A 16,166-nucleotide genomic window follows, 5' to 3' on the forward strand; every position below is an offset into this window, starting at 1 on the left:
GCAAGGCAGTTGTATTGAACTTGTATAGCACACTAGTTTGGCCTCAGCTGGAGCATTGCGTCCAATTCTGGGGCCCTGCACTTTAAGAAAGACGTGAGGGCATTGGAGAGATTGCAGAAAAGATTCACAAGAATGGTTGCAGGGATGAGGAATTTCAGTTATGAAGATAGATTGGAGAAGTTGGGACTGTTTTCCTTGGAGAAGAGAAGTCTGAGAGGTGATTTGATCGAGGTATTCAAAATCATGAGGGGTCTGGACAGAGTAGATAGAGAGAAACTGTTCCCACTCATGAAAATATCGAGAACGAGAGGGCACAGATTTTAAGCATTTGGTAAGAGAAGCAAAAGTGACATGAGGAAAAACTTTTTCACGCAGTGTGTGGTTAAGGTCTGGAATGCGCTGCCTGAGAACGTGGTGGAGGCAGGTTCGATTGAAGCATTCAAAAGGGAATTGAAAAGGAAGAATGTGCAGAGTTATGGAGAGAAGGCGGGGGAATGGAACTGAGGGAGTTGCTCTTTCAGAGACACGATGGGCCGAATGGCCTCCTTCTGCACTGTAACAATTCTGTGATTCTGTTCTATGACAGATTTTGATGGAGTGGATACAGAGAGAATGTTTCCACTTGTGGGGAAGAGCATAACTACAGGCCATCAGCATAAGATAGTCACCAAGAAATCCAATAGGGAATTCTGGAGAAACGTCTTTACATAAAGAGTGGTGAGAATGTGGAACTCACTACCACACAGTGGTTGAAGTGAATAGTACAGGTACATTTAAGGGGAAGCTAGATAAGCACATGAAGGAGAAGGGAATTGAGGGTTATGATGATGGATTTAGATGAGAAAAGATTGGAGGAGACTTGAGTGGAGCAAAAACGCCAGCATGGACTGTTTGGGTTGAATGGCCTGTTTCTGTGCCGTATATCCTATGTGATGTATGTTGTTGAGAACTTTCCCTTGTATTAGGCATATTAAGAGATCTGCTGTGTACTGCCTGAAAGTTTGGTGGAAACAGGTTCAGTAAGAGAATCGGATATGTACTTGAAAAGGAAACTTTTGCAGAGCTGTATGGAAATGGCTAAGGGAGTGAGACTAACTGGATAGCTCTGAGCTACAGGTGACAGCACAGAGGAGGTAGAGCTGAAAAGCAGTTCCATGTGATGCAGAATGGCAATCGATGAAAAATAAATTTAGTGTAGAAGTCATGGCCAACTGCTTCTTCACTCAGAGTAACAGTTGTTTGAACTAATCTACCAAGCAAGCTGTAAACATTAGGTTTATTGGAATACAATTGGATGACGAGATGGAAGGGTTAATGGGCTGGAGGGATGGGCTTTGGTAGGCCGAGTGGTCTTCCCTCACCCCAACTGTTTCCTGCGTAGTTTTGGGCATTAAGAGTTCAGATGCAGACCGTGTTAACTTACAGCGGACCTACATTCCATTACCAAGCTGAAATGGGCCCTGAATCCTTAACGTCTATGCACCTACACAAGGAAAGGTGAGATGATGTTGGAGGGTCTTTACATAAAGTTGTAAATAAGTTTATACAGTGGCTCTTGGGTCACCAGGCTGTCCCAAAAACCCTCCACAGCCAATCAGGTACTTTTGTAGGGTAGTCACTGTTGTAATGTAGAAAACATGGCCTGGGCCCAACCATTTTCAGCTGCTTCGTCAATGATCTTCCCTCCAACATAAGGTCAGAAGTGGGGATGTTCGCTGATGATTGCACAATGTTCAGCACCATTTGCGACTCCTCAGATACTGAAGCAGCCCGTGTCCATATGCAGCAAGACCTGGACAACATCCAAGCTTGGGCTGATGAGTGGCAAGTACCATTCACGCCGCACAAGTACCAGGCAATGCCCATATCAAACGAGAGAGAATCTAACCACCTCATCTTGATGTTCAATTGCATTATCATCGCTGAATCTCCCACTATCAACATTCTGGGGGTTGCCATTGACCAGAAACTCAACTGGACCAGCCTCATAAATGCTGTGACTACAAGAGCAGGTTGGAGACTGGGAATTCTGAGGTGAGTAACTCGTCTCTTGTCTCTCCAATGCCTGTCCTCCATCTACAAGGCACAAGTCAGGAGTGTGATAGAACACTCTCCACTTGCCTGGATGGGTGCAGCTCCAACAACACTCAAGAAGCTCGAAGGCATCCAAGACAAAGCAGCCCGCTTGATTGGCACCCCATCTACCATCTTCAACATTCACTCCCTCCTCTACAAACGCACAGTGGTAGCAGTGTGTACCATCTAAAAGATGCACTGCAGCAACTCACCAAGGCTCCTTCAACAGCACCTTCCAAACCTGTAACCTCTACCACCTAGAAGGACAAGGGCAGCAGATGCATGGGAACGCCATCACCTGCAAGTTCCCCTCCAAGCCACAAACCACCCTGACTTGGAACTATATCGCCATTCCTTCACGGTCACTGGGTCAAAATCCTGGAACTCCCTAACAGCACTGTGGGTGTACCAACCCCGCATGGACTGCAGTGGTTCAAGAAGGCAGCTCACCACCACCTTCTCTAGGGCAATTAGGGATGGGCAATAAATCCTGGCCTAGCCAGTGATGCCCACATCTCATGAATAAATATTAAAGTGGCAATTTGTGCAAATGGGATATTTCCGTGTGTTTTAAAAAAAATATCATTTGCTCCTCCCCCTCACCCCTCCCACCCCACTCTCCACCTGGCCTTGCAGCTATGGGCAAGTGACCTGCTTTAGGTCTTTGCCAGAGCTGCTCTGTGTTTGGCTGCCAAGCACCGTGTTAGAGAGACTTGGAGGGCTGGATTTCCCCTACAAACTTTTCCTGTCTCCCTCCAGTCTCGTACCTGTTACTGGGAAGTTGGTGTTATATCAGACTGAAGTCTTTGCCCCTGGACACTGGATACCTCTGCTCCTTTGATTTATGTGTTCTGCTTAGCAGGACAGGTTAATAAAGCAGTTAAATATGTATGTGGGATCCTGAGCTTTAGAAATCGAGGCATAGAGTACAAAAGCCAGGAAGTTATGCTAAACCTTTATAACAATAATAGTTTGGTCTCTACTGGAGTATTGTGTCCAATTCTGGCCACCACACTTTAGGAAGGAAGTGAAGCCTTTGGAGAGGTTACAGAAGAGATTTAGTAGAATAGTTCCAGGATTGAGGTATTACAGTTCCGTGGATAGACAGGAGAAGCTGAGATTTTTCTGCTTAGAACAGAGAGGCTACGAGAAGATTGAATAGAGGAGTTTAAAATCGTGAATGCTTTTGATAGGGTAAATTAGGAGAAATTCTTTCCAATGGCTGAAGGGTTGATGACCAAAGGACACGATTTACGGTGATTGGGAAAAGAACCTGAGATGACATAAGGATAAACGTTTCTCTGCAACGAGTGGTTAGGATTTGGAATGCACTGCCTGATAGGGCAGTGGATACAAATTCAATGATAGTTTTCAAAACGGAATTGGAGAAATACTTGAAAGAGAAAAAAATTGCAGGGAAGAGGTGTAAAGAGCGGGGGAATGTTACTAACTAGATTACTCTTCGAAAGCTGTGCTGTATCATTCTGTGATGCAATTAACAACCTGCTTTAGGACCAAACCACACACCATTCTTTGAAAAGACCCTCTGGTGCCTCAGTCGGCTTCTGCAGTAAGTATCGAGCCCCACTGACCAGGAGACCCCAGGGACTGTCATTGGTCTCTGCAAAATCTGTGAGTCAGCCCTTGTGGCAGCAGAGGGGAGGGGGCTACAACTAGCCTCAGTGCTGTTGGGTTAGAGAAGGCTTGGTTTCTCACTCTTCACCATCCAACAACGCACGCTGGACCTCAGCTTGAATGTGTTGCTCCCTTCTCCCAGTGGGTTAGGTATCCATTGACCCTCACTCTTGAGGCTCATATGTGAATAATGGTTACTTGAGTGAGGTTCCATTGAGGGTGGAGGGGTTGTTGAGTGGGGAGAAATGGTAGAACTGTACCTAGTAAGGAGTCAACACCTTCAGGAGAGCACAGATCAAGGAAACAATGGTGCAAGTACAGATTAGTCAGCTGATCCTAGATGGTGCTGAGCTGGTGAACTTGAGAAACTCATTGGTTGTAACACATGGAGAGATTTAATAGAGGTGTTCAAAATCATGAAGGGTTTTTGATTGAGTAAGTAAGAAACTGTTTCCATTGGCAGGAGGGTCAGTAACCAGAGGACACAGATTTAAGATAATTAAAAGAACTAGAAGGGCGATGAGAATTTTTTTTTAACGCAGTGAGTTGTTGTGATCTGGAATGCACTACCTGAAAGAGCAGTGGAAGCAGATTCAGTAGTAACTTTCAAAAGGGAATTGATTTTTAAAATCTGCAAAGTTTATGGGGAAAGGGTGGAGGGGAGTGGCATTAATTGGATAGCTCTTTAAGAGAGCTGGCTTAGCCATGAAGGGCCAAATGGCCTCCTTCTGTGCTGTATGATTTTAGAAGAATCATGCAGGGCAGGAGGCTATTTAGCCCATCATATCTGTGCTAACTCTTTGAAAGAGCAATCCAATTAGTCTTGCTTTCCCCCGCTCCTTCCCTATAGCCCTGCAAACTTTCCCTTTCAAGTATTTATCCAATTCCTTTTTGAAAGTTACGATTGAATCTGCTTCCGCCACCCTTTCCAGCAGTGTGGTCCAGATTGTAATTATCTTATGTTTTCACCAGACACAGCTTGATGTTGATAAAGTGACATTGGGCTTCTGTTTAAATATAACTTACTTGTTATCTTTTGAGACAAGGGATAGATCACAGTTGTATGGCTTTTAACTCGTCTCTACACCTGTCATAGCCACTAAACGCACTGAACTACAAGAAAGCCCCCAGCAAGTTAACATTCGTAGCACTTAAAGTAGCCAGAAGCGCTGCACAAAGAACAGCCAGGCACTGTGCAAATGACTACTGGCAACACCGATGCAGTCGTATTCAGCTGGCCTCAGACACCGGAAACATCAGAGGAATGTATGATGGCATGAAGAGAGCTTTTAGGCCAACCATCAAGAAGATCGCCCCCCCCTCAAATCTAAATCAGGGAAACGATCACTGACCAACGCAAGCAAATGGACCGCTGGGTGGAGCACTACCTAGAACAGTACTCCAGGGAAAATGTTGTCACTGAGACCGCCCTCAATGCAGCCCAGTCTCTGCCAGTCATGGATGAGCTGGATGAACAGCCAACAAAATCGGAACTCAGTAATGCCATTGATTCTCTAGCCAGTGGAAAAGCCACTGGAAAGGATGGCATTACCCCTGAAATAATCAAGAGTGACAAGCCTGCTATACTCTCAGCACTCCATGAACTGCTTTGCCTGTGCTGGGATGAGGGAGCAGTACCACAGGACATACGCGATGCCAATATCATCACCCTCTATAAGAACAAGGGTGACCGCGGTGACTGTAACAACTATCGTGGAATCTCCCTGCTCAGCATAGTGGGCAAAGTCTTCGTTCCAGTCGTTTTAAACAGACTCCAGAAGCTGGCTGAGCGTGTCTACCCTGAGGCACAGTGCGGCTTTAGAGCAGAGAGATCCACCATTGACATGCTGTTCTCCCTTCACCAGCTACAGGAGAAATGCCGTGAATAACAGATGCCCCTCTACGTTGCTTTCATAGATTTCACCAAAGCCTTTGACCTTGTCAGCAGACGTGGTCTCTTCAGACTACTAGCAAAGATCGGATGTACACCAAAGCTAATAAGTATCGTCACCTCATTCCATGACTATATGAAAGGCACAATTCAGCATAGCGGCGCCTCATCAGACCCCTCTCTTATCCTGAGTGGCGTGAAACAGGGCTGTGTTCTCGCACCTACACTGTTTGGGATCTTCTTCTCCCTGCTGCTCTCTCACGCGTTCAAGTCTTCAGAAGAAGGAATTTTCCTCCACACGAGATCAGATGGCAGGTTGTTCAACCTTCCCCGTCTTAGAGCAAAGACCAGAATCACAGAATAATAGTGCAGAAGAGGCCCTTCGGCCCATCGAGTCTGCACCAAAGTACGGAAAGTCCTCATCAGGGAACTCTTTGCTGACGCTGCATTAATATCCCACACAGAAGAGTGTCTGCAAAGACTCATGGTCAGGATTGCGGCTGCCTGCAACGAATTTGACCTAACCATCAGCCTCAAGAAAACGAACATCATGGGACAGGACGTCAGAAATGCTCCATCCATCAATATCGGTGACCACGCTCTGGAAGTGGTTCAAGAGTTCACCTACCTAGGCTCAACTATCACCAGTAATCTGTCTCTCGATGCAGAAGTCAACAAGCGCATGGGAAAGGTGTCCGCTGCTGTGTCCAGACTGGCCAAGAGAGTGTGGGAAAATGGCGCACTGACACAGAACACAAAAGTCCGAGTGTTTCAAGCCTGTGTCCTCAGTACCTTGCTCTACGGCACCGAGGCCTGGGCAACATATGTCAGCCAGGAGCGCCATCTCAATTCATTCCATCTTCGCTGCCTCTGAAGAATTCTTGGCATCAGGTGGCAGGACCGTATCTCCAACGCAGAAGTCCTCGAGGCGGCCAACATCCTCAGCATATACACCCTACTGAACCAGCGGCACTTGAGATGGCTTGGCCATGTGAGCCGCATGGAAGATGGAAGGGTCCCCAAGGACACATTGTACAGTGAGCTCGTCACTGGTATCAGACCCACCAGCCGTCCATGTCTCCACTTTAAAGACGTCTGCAAATGCGACATGAAGTCCTGCGACATTGACCACAAGTCGTAGGAGTCAGTTGCCAGTGATCGCCAGAGCTGGCGGACAGCCATAAAGGCGGGGCTAAAGTGTGGCGAGCCGAAGAGACTTAGCAGTTGGCAGGAAAAAAGACAGAAGTGTAAGGGAGAGCCAACTGTGTAACAGCCCGGACAACCAATTTTATCTGCAGCGCCTGCAGAAGAGTCTGTCACTCTAGAATTGGTCTTTATAGCCACTCCAGGTGCTGCTCCACAAACCATTGACCAACTCCAGGTGCTTACCCATTGTCTCTCGAGACAAGGAGGCCAAAGAAGACACTTTGGTGAATCAGTAGGTTTCCAATTAACCCTCGAGCAAGGCTCAATTAAGGGTACTTGTCAGTTAATTGCTCCCAGTTCAACAGCGGTGGAGATCCCATTGATGTCCAGTGGTAAATTTAATTTTGCTCCTAAACGAGCCTTTGAAATAAGACCTACTCTGATATGTGCTCAATACTGGCTAAAACTCCGGTGCCGACCCCTTGCTTGTGAGTCAAAAACTGGGAGCCGAGCTTGGCTCTTGTCGAAAGTCTTGTCTTGCGATATGATGGGACTGCATGTGTCATCATATTTTGCAGGTGAGGCTGTTCAGATGACCACCTAATTTTTAGGGCTTAATTTAGGCCATGTCTTTTTTGCCCCATCGCAAAGTTGTTGGCCCCTACCCCCACGCCAGTGTGGTTGACTCTTAACTGCCCCCTGAAGTGTCCAAGAAAGACACAAGGGATGGGCAGTAAATGCCAGTGATGCACCCAACTCGACAACAGCCAACACGACCCAGGCCTGAGTCCTTTAATTTTTTAAAATGTCCGACCCGACCTGAAGATAACATATTAGATTAAATGTCGATTAAAACGAAAATAATACGAAACAAAACGGTACAATCCGGTCCGACCTGATCCGAGCCCGAATGCTGGATGCAGAATACAGACCCGACCCGAGCCCAACACATGCAGTTGGACTTGGTCGGGGTCGGGTTGGGTAGCCAGGATTTAATGCCCACATTCCAAGAAGTAATTTTAAAAAAGGTACCACATTTACATACATAAAAGCAGCGATACCATTGAAACAGAAGTAACACATTATGCTTGAAGGCAGTCTGTATGATGTGTTAATATGCTGTCTGATTTCAGTTTCATCTTACAGTGAATTGCTTGGAAATTAGCAATGTTCATGGTAAGTGTTTCCAGCTTGAAAGTTTTTTTTCTTTTACAACTTAAAAGGCAGCTGTTTATTCAAAGCTGCACAATCGCTTTGCAGTTGTGAGTCATTCACTCAAACTGACACCACTTGGTGATCCACTCACATGGGCCCATCTTTCTCTGGAGTCCTCTTAAACCCCCTGCCCCACCTCCACCTCCTCCCTCTGGAAGATTCCACCTACATGCTGGTGTAGTGACTGAAACGTGTAAATCCCGAGAAAAACCAAATGAGAGACATGAAAGTGAGCAGCGAACTTGTTTCTCTTTTTCCTGCAGTACTAAGGGAGTGCTACACTGTCGGAAGTGTCGCCTTTCGGATGAGATGTTAAACCGAGACCCTGTCTGCCCCCTCAGGTAGATGTGAAAGATCCCATGGCACTGTTTCAAAGAAGAGGCGTTTGTCCTGGTGTCCTGGCCAATATTTATCCCAAAGCAAATTAACTGACCATTCATGGGATCTTACTTTGGGTATGGTCGCGTAGTGGTTGTTACTGGGCTAGTAATCCAGAGGTATGAGCTAATCAGTGCAGAGAACGTACAGTGAAGCTGTTGAATCATCACTCAGCTGGTTCACTAATGTCCTTTAGGGAGGGAAACCTGCCATTCTTAGTCTGTTTTATATATGACTCCAGTCCCATACTAACTGCCCCCTGATGCTGAGAAAGGCACAAGTGCAACTAGGGACAGGCAATAAATGCCACATTCCAAGAAAGAATTTTTTTTTAAAATTGCCACATTTACTGACATAAAAGCAACCATTTCATTCAAACATAACTAATATATTAGGACAGGCTGAGTGATGCTAAGTTGCTGAATAAATTCAGGTTCAATCCTCAAAGTCTCAATGTCTCATCCAGAAGGCAGCACCTTCAACAGTGTAACACTTCCCTCAGTACTGCAGGAAGAGAGAAACAAGTTCACGGCTCATTTTCATGTCTTCCGTTTGTTTGTTTTTTCATTGTAAATTGCACATTTCAGCCACTACACCAGCACGCAGGTGGAATCTTCAAAAGGGATTGGAGGGGGTGGGTTAGAGGGCTGCACAGGGAGGTGGGCCCATGCTGCAGGATCACTGCATGATATGGTCTTGAGTGAATGACCCACAACTGCCAAGTGATTGTGAATCTTTGAATAAGCTGCTGTCTTTTGAACAAATTCCTGCTTCCCTCTACATCTCTGGTGTACAACTAGAGAGGGATCCTGTGTCTAGACTGCTCCCTTTTCCGATATGAATGAGTGGGTAGGTTTGTCTTTTGCCTTGACCTTCCCTTCCAGTTAGGAACTTGTATCGGAAGTAGTGCACACGTGATGCATGTTCTGACCACTTTGTATGCTCGTGTGTAAGCTTCTTTCAGTTTCCTGCTAGCTATGTTAAGCAGTTCTCTGAATAAAGAGGGGACCGTTCCAGTGTTTTTAAGGCAGTAACTGAGAGGAGCCCTTTTACCACTGTGCTACAATCGTACCCATGCAGGGATCTGTGATATAGGGGAGAGGAGATACATTAACTTGGGCCAGTTTGAGAGAGTTCTACACATCCAGTGTGCATGTTGCTCTTGCTCTTGTGCTCTCTCTCTCTCTGACACACATACTTCCATTAATAACTTTAATCCTGGTGTATGGGGGACTCAGTAGCCATTAGGTTTAATATGTATTCAGGTGTGCCATCCAGCAAGACATATAATCTGCAGTAATTCTGTCAGTCAACCTGTCTCCCGAGGCAGGAGCCTGCTATTGCCAGCTGAAACCCCATGGAAGATTGTTGGCAATTGGCTAAAGCTCACTACCAACATAACCCAACACATATTGAATTGCAATAAATACTTCCAGGAGTGAGTGGCCTAATCTTAAATGACCTCACTCTAATTTTAGGAGTGAAATCAGAAAGCATTTAATCACACAAAGGATGCTGAAAATCTGGAATTCTCCTTGTAAAACCTTTCAAGATGGTTTCAGTTTTAGAGATACAGCACTGAAACAGGCCCTTCGGCCCACCGAGTCTGTGCCGACCATCAACCACCCATTTATACTAATCCTACACTAATTCCATATTCCTACCACATCCCCACCTGTCCCTATATTTCCCTACCACCTACCTATACTAGGGGCAATTGCTAATGGCCAATTTACCTATCAACCTGCAAGTCTTTGGCTGTGGGAGGAAACCGGAGCACCCGGAGGAAACCCACGCAGACACAGGGAGAACTTGCAAACTCCACACAGGCAGTACCCAGAATCGAACCCAGGTCACTGGAGCTGTGAGGCTGCGGTGCTAACCACTGTGCCGCTGTGATGGATAGATTATTTTTGGGTAAAGGCATCAAGGGATATGGAACTAATGGAGTTGAGGTATAGATCAGCCATGCGCTCCAAACCTAGCCACCGTTTTTTATTTGTTCACGGGATGTGGACATTGCTGGCAATACAAGCATTTATTGTCCCGTCCCTATTTGCCCTTGAACGTGGTGGTGAGCTGCTTTCCTGAACCGCTGCAGTCCATGTGGGTAGGTACATCCACAGTGCTGTTCGGGAGGGAGTTCCAGGATTTTGACCCAGTAACAGTGAAGGAACGGCAATATAGTTCTAAGTCAGGATGGTGTGTGACTTGGAGGGAAACTTGCAGGTGATGGTGTTCCCATGCGTCTGCTGCCCTTGTCCTTCTAGTTGGTAGAGGTCGCGGGTTTGGAAGGTGCTGGAGAAGGAGGCTTGGCGAGTTGCTGCAGTGCATCTTGTAGATGGTACACACTGCTGCCACTGTGCTCTGGTGGTGGATGGAGTGAATGTTTAAGGTGCTGGACGGGGTGCCGATCAAGCGTGCTGCTCTGTCCTGGAAGGTGTCCTATGTAAACATTTAGAACGGAAATTTTATATGTAAACAGTCACGGTAATTAAGTCATTGCAGGTTTTGTCCACTAGGTGGCATGGAGTGAGTTTCAGAATCCGCTTGTGTGTAAGTAACAGGTATACTAAGCATAGACGACATCACAAACAATTTATTAGGTGTATCTTGAATGTGTCTGGAGCTACGTTTTCTAGCTGCAACGGATAACAATGTCTTTACTATAATTTGTATCAGCAAAAGTGGGACCTGACCCAGATTCTGCCCATGGTTTGATTGCAGGGAGGCTCATGCACCTCTATGCCATTTGTGTGGACTGCCTAGAGGGGGTACATAAGATAATTTGCATCAAATGCAAGTCGCGATGGGATGGGAGCTGGCACCAGCTGGGAACGATGTACACTTATGACATCCTGGCTGCGTCTCCGTGCTGTCAGGTGAGAATTGCACGTCTGTCATTTATCTGCCTCTTTCCAAACGATTGCTGCAGGACAACCCATTTAAAGCTAGTCCACAGCAGGTTTGCGGTGTCTGTGTCTGTGTCTGTGTTAGTGTGCGCTCCTTTTTGGGGGAAAAAAAAAATCGCTCTTTTCTCTGTTCTTCGCTCTCGGAGGTGATGCCTCATGCTGGAGTGCAGTTTCCTACTTGGCTGGCTACCACCCCCTAAATGACCATCCTTCACACTGAGCCTAGGCAGGGAGTGTTGGCGAGCTGTTTAACCATGGGGGCCGTCACAACTGAACCCAATCCTGTTCTCTTCCCCATCCCACCCTACTATCAACACTTGCACTTTCCAACAACAGTGTTTTAGGGTCATGATTTCCTGACTACTCACCACCCCCCCCCCCCCCACCATCCCCGAGTCATTCTGGCACAGAAGGAGGCCATTCGGCTCTTCAAGTTTGTGCCATCTCTCTGTTGAGCAATCCAGTCAGGCTCAATCCCCGTAGCACTGCAAAAATTGATTTCGCTCAAGTGCCTATCCAGTTTGCTTTTGAAATCATTGATCACCTCCGCTTCCATCGGCCTCAGGCTTGTTTAAAATATCTTGAAAAAAGTTCAAAGTAGTGACTAGAAAATACCTTTCAACCCATTCTTCACCTTCACTTCATTATTCAGTCCATCCTCAGGTGTTATTCTTGGTTCAGAGGGTAGCACTGTCGCCTCTGAGTCAGAGGTTGTAGGTTCAAACTGCATTTGAGATGGGCACATGATAGAGGCAAACACTCCAGTGCAGTGCCGCAGGAGTGCTGCACTATTGGAGGTGCTGTTCTCTGGTTAATACGTTAAATTTGTACACAAATCATAAGTTAACTGCTGTATTTTTCTTTTTTTTTTTAAATAAATGTTCTTGCTCTCTTTCAGGCCAGACTAAACTGCAAGCACTGTGGGAAGCCAGTCATCGATGTGCGGGTGGGAATGCAGTATTTCTCTGAGTACAGCAATGTCCAGCAGTGTCCACACTGCGGCAATCTAGACTACCACTTTGTAAAACCCTTTTCTTCATTCAAAGTGTTGGAAGCTTATTGACAAATGCTTTCTCTTTTTTTCTTTTTCTAGAGTAATTATTATGTAGGGTGTAATACTTTTTCTTTTTGTTTGGGTTGCTTGTGTGTAAGTCTTTGTCCACTGTTGGCCAGTAACGGGGGTGGGGGCAGGCGAAGGGTTAGAGTAAGAGGGCAAGTCCCCTGTTGGAAGCGAAAAAGATTTGCATACAAGCAGCTGGTTTCAGATTTTATCCTTGCAAAACGGTGAAAAGCTGGTCCTGTTTCCACTTTTGATGCTCCAAAGAATCAGAAGGTTTTTCTTTTAATTAATTGGGGTTTGACGGTTGAATGTAACTGTACTCCAGGTCAAGGGTAGCCCTTGGCCTGGGCTATTTCTTTGCCTGTATTGAGGTGCAAAGGCTTGGCACAGTTCAAGTCGCATTGGCTGACATTAAAGAGGAGCGAGAGTCACTGGTCGAGTGTTGAAGGGAGAGGGAGTAAGGGGTGCTTGGCTTGCTGTTTTCATCACTGGCAAAGTTCATCCCAGCTTGGATTCTATCCTTCCCAGCTTACTCAGTCTTTGGCGATTGGCCATCCACTAGCTTAAACCTCCCTAGCCTCCCTCTGCCACATCTCCTGGACACCCTGAGAGAAAGCTCTGCGATATCATTGCTTTCCTGCATGGTTTCTCATACCCCTCACCTATTGTCGCCATTCCTTGCTCAAGAGTACGGACCTCTGGGGTGCTGGAAGCCTTTCCAGTACCACCTCTGTTGTTCAGATGAGAGGGCTGGAGGGTAGTTTGACTGCAGAGGGCATCGCAGCTGAACCTGATCTGGTCATTGCCCTATTGTCCCAGAGCTCTACGCGTCCATGTGCTTTTCAGCTGGACAGCAACTGGGACCACGGTGCCCCCCCGCAATCGACTTTAAACTGGGGTGTTGGGTTCGATTTTGATGTCAGCTAACTTAGCACAGGCCGGGGATCAAAGGCAGTCTGTATGGCTCCTCCTTTCACTGAATAAACTTGCTATGGGGAAAAAGAAAGGGTTGCATTTATATAGCGCCTTTCAGGACCTCAGGATGCCACAAAGCGCTTTGCAAAGTAGCAACTAATTTTCCCACAGCAAGCTGCCATTAACAGCAATGATAGAATGACCCGATAATCTGTTTTTCTGATGTTGGTTGAGGGATAATTATTGGCCAGGACACCAGGGAGATCTCGCCTGTTCTTCAAAATAGTGTCATGGGATCTTTTTATATCCAGAGGTCGGACAGGGCCTCAGTTTAAATGAAAAATGGCACCTCTGACGGTGCAGCACTCCCCTCAGTACTGCACTGGGGTGTCAGCTTAGAATTTGTGCTCATGTCCCTGGAGTGGGACTTAAATCCATGGAATTCTGACACATAAGCGATCAGCTATCACTGGGTCACAGCTGACACCCTGAGTAGTAATGAGGAGCCAAGGTCAGTAACTAGAACATTATTCTAATATTCTAGCACAAGCCATGTTCATGTCCCATTGCTTTACTTCTCTAAGTAGCATGCTCATGGCTAATGATGTTCATTCATACTGTAAGTTTCAGTCTCATTCTTAAACCAGATGTGTGTTCAGCAGATCTGGTGAGGTCCAGCCTCATGAGCCCAATACCCAGTCAGATCCAACCTCACTTTCCAATACCCAGTCAGATCCAACCTCACTTTCCAATACCCAGTCAGATCCAACCTCACTTTCCAATACCCAGTCAGATCCAACCTCACTTTCCAATACCCAGTGAAGTCCTGTGTTATTGCCTGAGTATCCTGCTTCTCAGTGCAGTGTTCAGTGTGCCATGTCGTAGCACTAATCCCACTATCAACCAAAGCAACTGCTGTTTGTTTTTAAGCCAACTTCTAAAACTTCATATCTATTTAGATGAGCACTTGAAATGCCATAGCATACAAGGCTACGGGCCATGTGCTGGAAAATGGGATCAGAATAGGTAGGTGCTTGATGGCCGGCACAGACACGATGGACCGAAGGGCCTGTTTCTGTGCTGTATGACCCTATGATAAAGGCTAGTTATGTATTGGAGAGATGATCTAGTTACTCATGATACGTTGTGGACCCTGAGATTAGATTACTGCCTAGTAAAACCTGCTAGTATCTGGTAAACCAGCTTCGGTCCCTGAAGGACTCTGTGCCAGTTTTACCTCGGAGGGGGTGCAGAGGGGATTTACTAGAATGGCAGCATTTCTGAGGAACTTAAGTTATGTGGAGAGACTGGAAAAGCTGAGATTGGTCTCTTTTAAAGCAGGAAAGATTAAAGGGAGGTTTAATTAATAGAGATGTTTAAAAATTATGATGGATTTTGATAGAGTAGATAGGGATAAACTGTTTCCGCTGGCAGAAGGATCAATAACTGGAGGACACAGATTTAAAATAATTGGCAAAAGAACCAGAGAGGAGATGAGACTTTTTTTTAACTTATGATCTGGAATGCACTGACTGAAAGGGTGGAGGAAGCAGATTTAATAGCAACTTTCATAAAACAATTGGATAAATACTTAAAAAGGAAAACATTGCAGGGCAATGAAGAAAGAATAGGGGAATTGGGGCTATCAAAGAGCCGACACAGGAGCAGGGGCCAAGTGGCCACCTCCTGCGTTGTAAGATTCCATGATTCTAATTGAGTAGGAATGTAGGAACTTTTTAATCCGTGCTTCTGTACAGGAGGCATATACTAAAAGGCAGAGATCCATGGGCCAAATATAATTGGGCCTGATCTGGGCAGGGGAGTGAACACTTTAAGCACTGCCTAATTAATTTGGGCCTATGAGATCCCCTTGGGGATTCTCGTAAGCTCTCATACATCTGCCCATGTGTTGCCAGATTTCTGTCCTCAACATTATTTAACTTGCCAGCTCGCTCTGTATTAGTAAAGGAGAAAAGACTTGACATTTTGGCGAACTGACACTATCTCCAGAGAGTTCCCGAGCGCAGCAGTTGGAACCCACTGCTCCGAATGTCCTTCAAGCACTCCAGCATGAACCTGATCGAATCGGGACTTTTGCCAGCCCCGTCCCACCCTCACCCTGAGGACTCCCCCTGGAGGGCGATCTAAAGCTGGTGGGTCAGCAGTCAGTTCGGTAATGGCTGCTGCCACCGCTTTGTGTGGGCAATGTAGAATGCAGTGGATGCCACCAGTGCGGCACCTCATTCCCTGAGCCACAAGCTGTCCTTACTGGGGCCCCTACCAAATCTGAATTGCTGGTCCTCCATGGGGTGCGGGGTTATAGTACCGTGCAGTCAATAGGTTCTCCAGACAGGTAGAGATATTCTTTGGTGCATATCAGTGGGGTTGCACCTTGCCTTAAAAATACTCCCCACTGCCTTCCCAATGTCCAGTACCCAATGAAGTAACATTCCCCCTTTAATTAATGATGACTTTTAATGAAGGTTTAATGGTCTCATGCTGCTTTTTCCAGCCCAGAATTTAAATTGCTTATTTGAAAAATAGTGTTATTTTTGCATCAGGAAAGATTTGTGTGTGTGTGCGTCCATTTTTGTATGTCTGCATTTGTGTGTGAGCGTCTGCGTTTATTTTATGTGAGCATGTGTGTTTGCGTGCGTGTGTGTGTCTGTCTTTGTGTGTGCATGGAGGCTTAGGACATTGTTTTGCAAACATGCATTTGTCACTATTAAAGCTGGAAGAACATGGCTGTTGGAGATGCACCTAGTGTATACTTCATACCTCAATTGAACTGCTTTATCACTGCACTTGTGAAAAGTAAATGTTATAGCTGAGGGTTTGGGGTAGTGATCTGGTGGTGTGCAAAGTTTATTGTTTGGTTTGTGGAAACCATTTGTTAAGAGCACATTTTTACCTGCAATAAATTATAAGTAAGAAAACA

At 46.0% G+C, this 16,166-nt stretch overlaps 1 protein-coding gene across 2 annotated transcripts in view; it reads left to right on the forward strand.

Annotated features, from left to right (window-relative positions):
* The window catches only part of heca (hdc homolog, cell cycle regulator), a 36,654-nt gene extending 20,488 nt beyond the window's left edge, over positions 1–16,166 (forward strand). Inside the window, exons 3-4 of one of the 2 annotated variants that reach the window (XM_068045537.1) lie at positions 11,069–11,223; positions 12,152–16,166. In XM_068045537.1, coding sequence (XP_067901638.1) covers positions 11,069–11,223; positions 12,152–12,316 — 320 coding nt within the window. In that variant the 3' untranslated portion in view covers positions 12,317–16,166. Of the gene's footprint in view, positions 1–4,807; positions 5,104–11,068; positions 11,224–12,151 lie in introns of those variants that run through there. The other variant, XM_068045538.1, reaches the window with a different exon arrangement.

This window comes from Heterodontus francisci, chromosome 13 (assembly GCF_036365525.1).
Source record: "Heterodontus francisci isolate sHetFra1 chromosome 13, sHetFra1.hap1, whole genome shotgun sequence".
NCBI classification, from domain to species: domain Eukaryota; kingdom Metazoa; phylum Chordata; class Chondrichthyes; order Heterodontiformes; family Heterodontidae; genus Heterodontus; species Heterodontus francisci.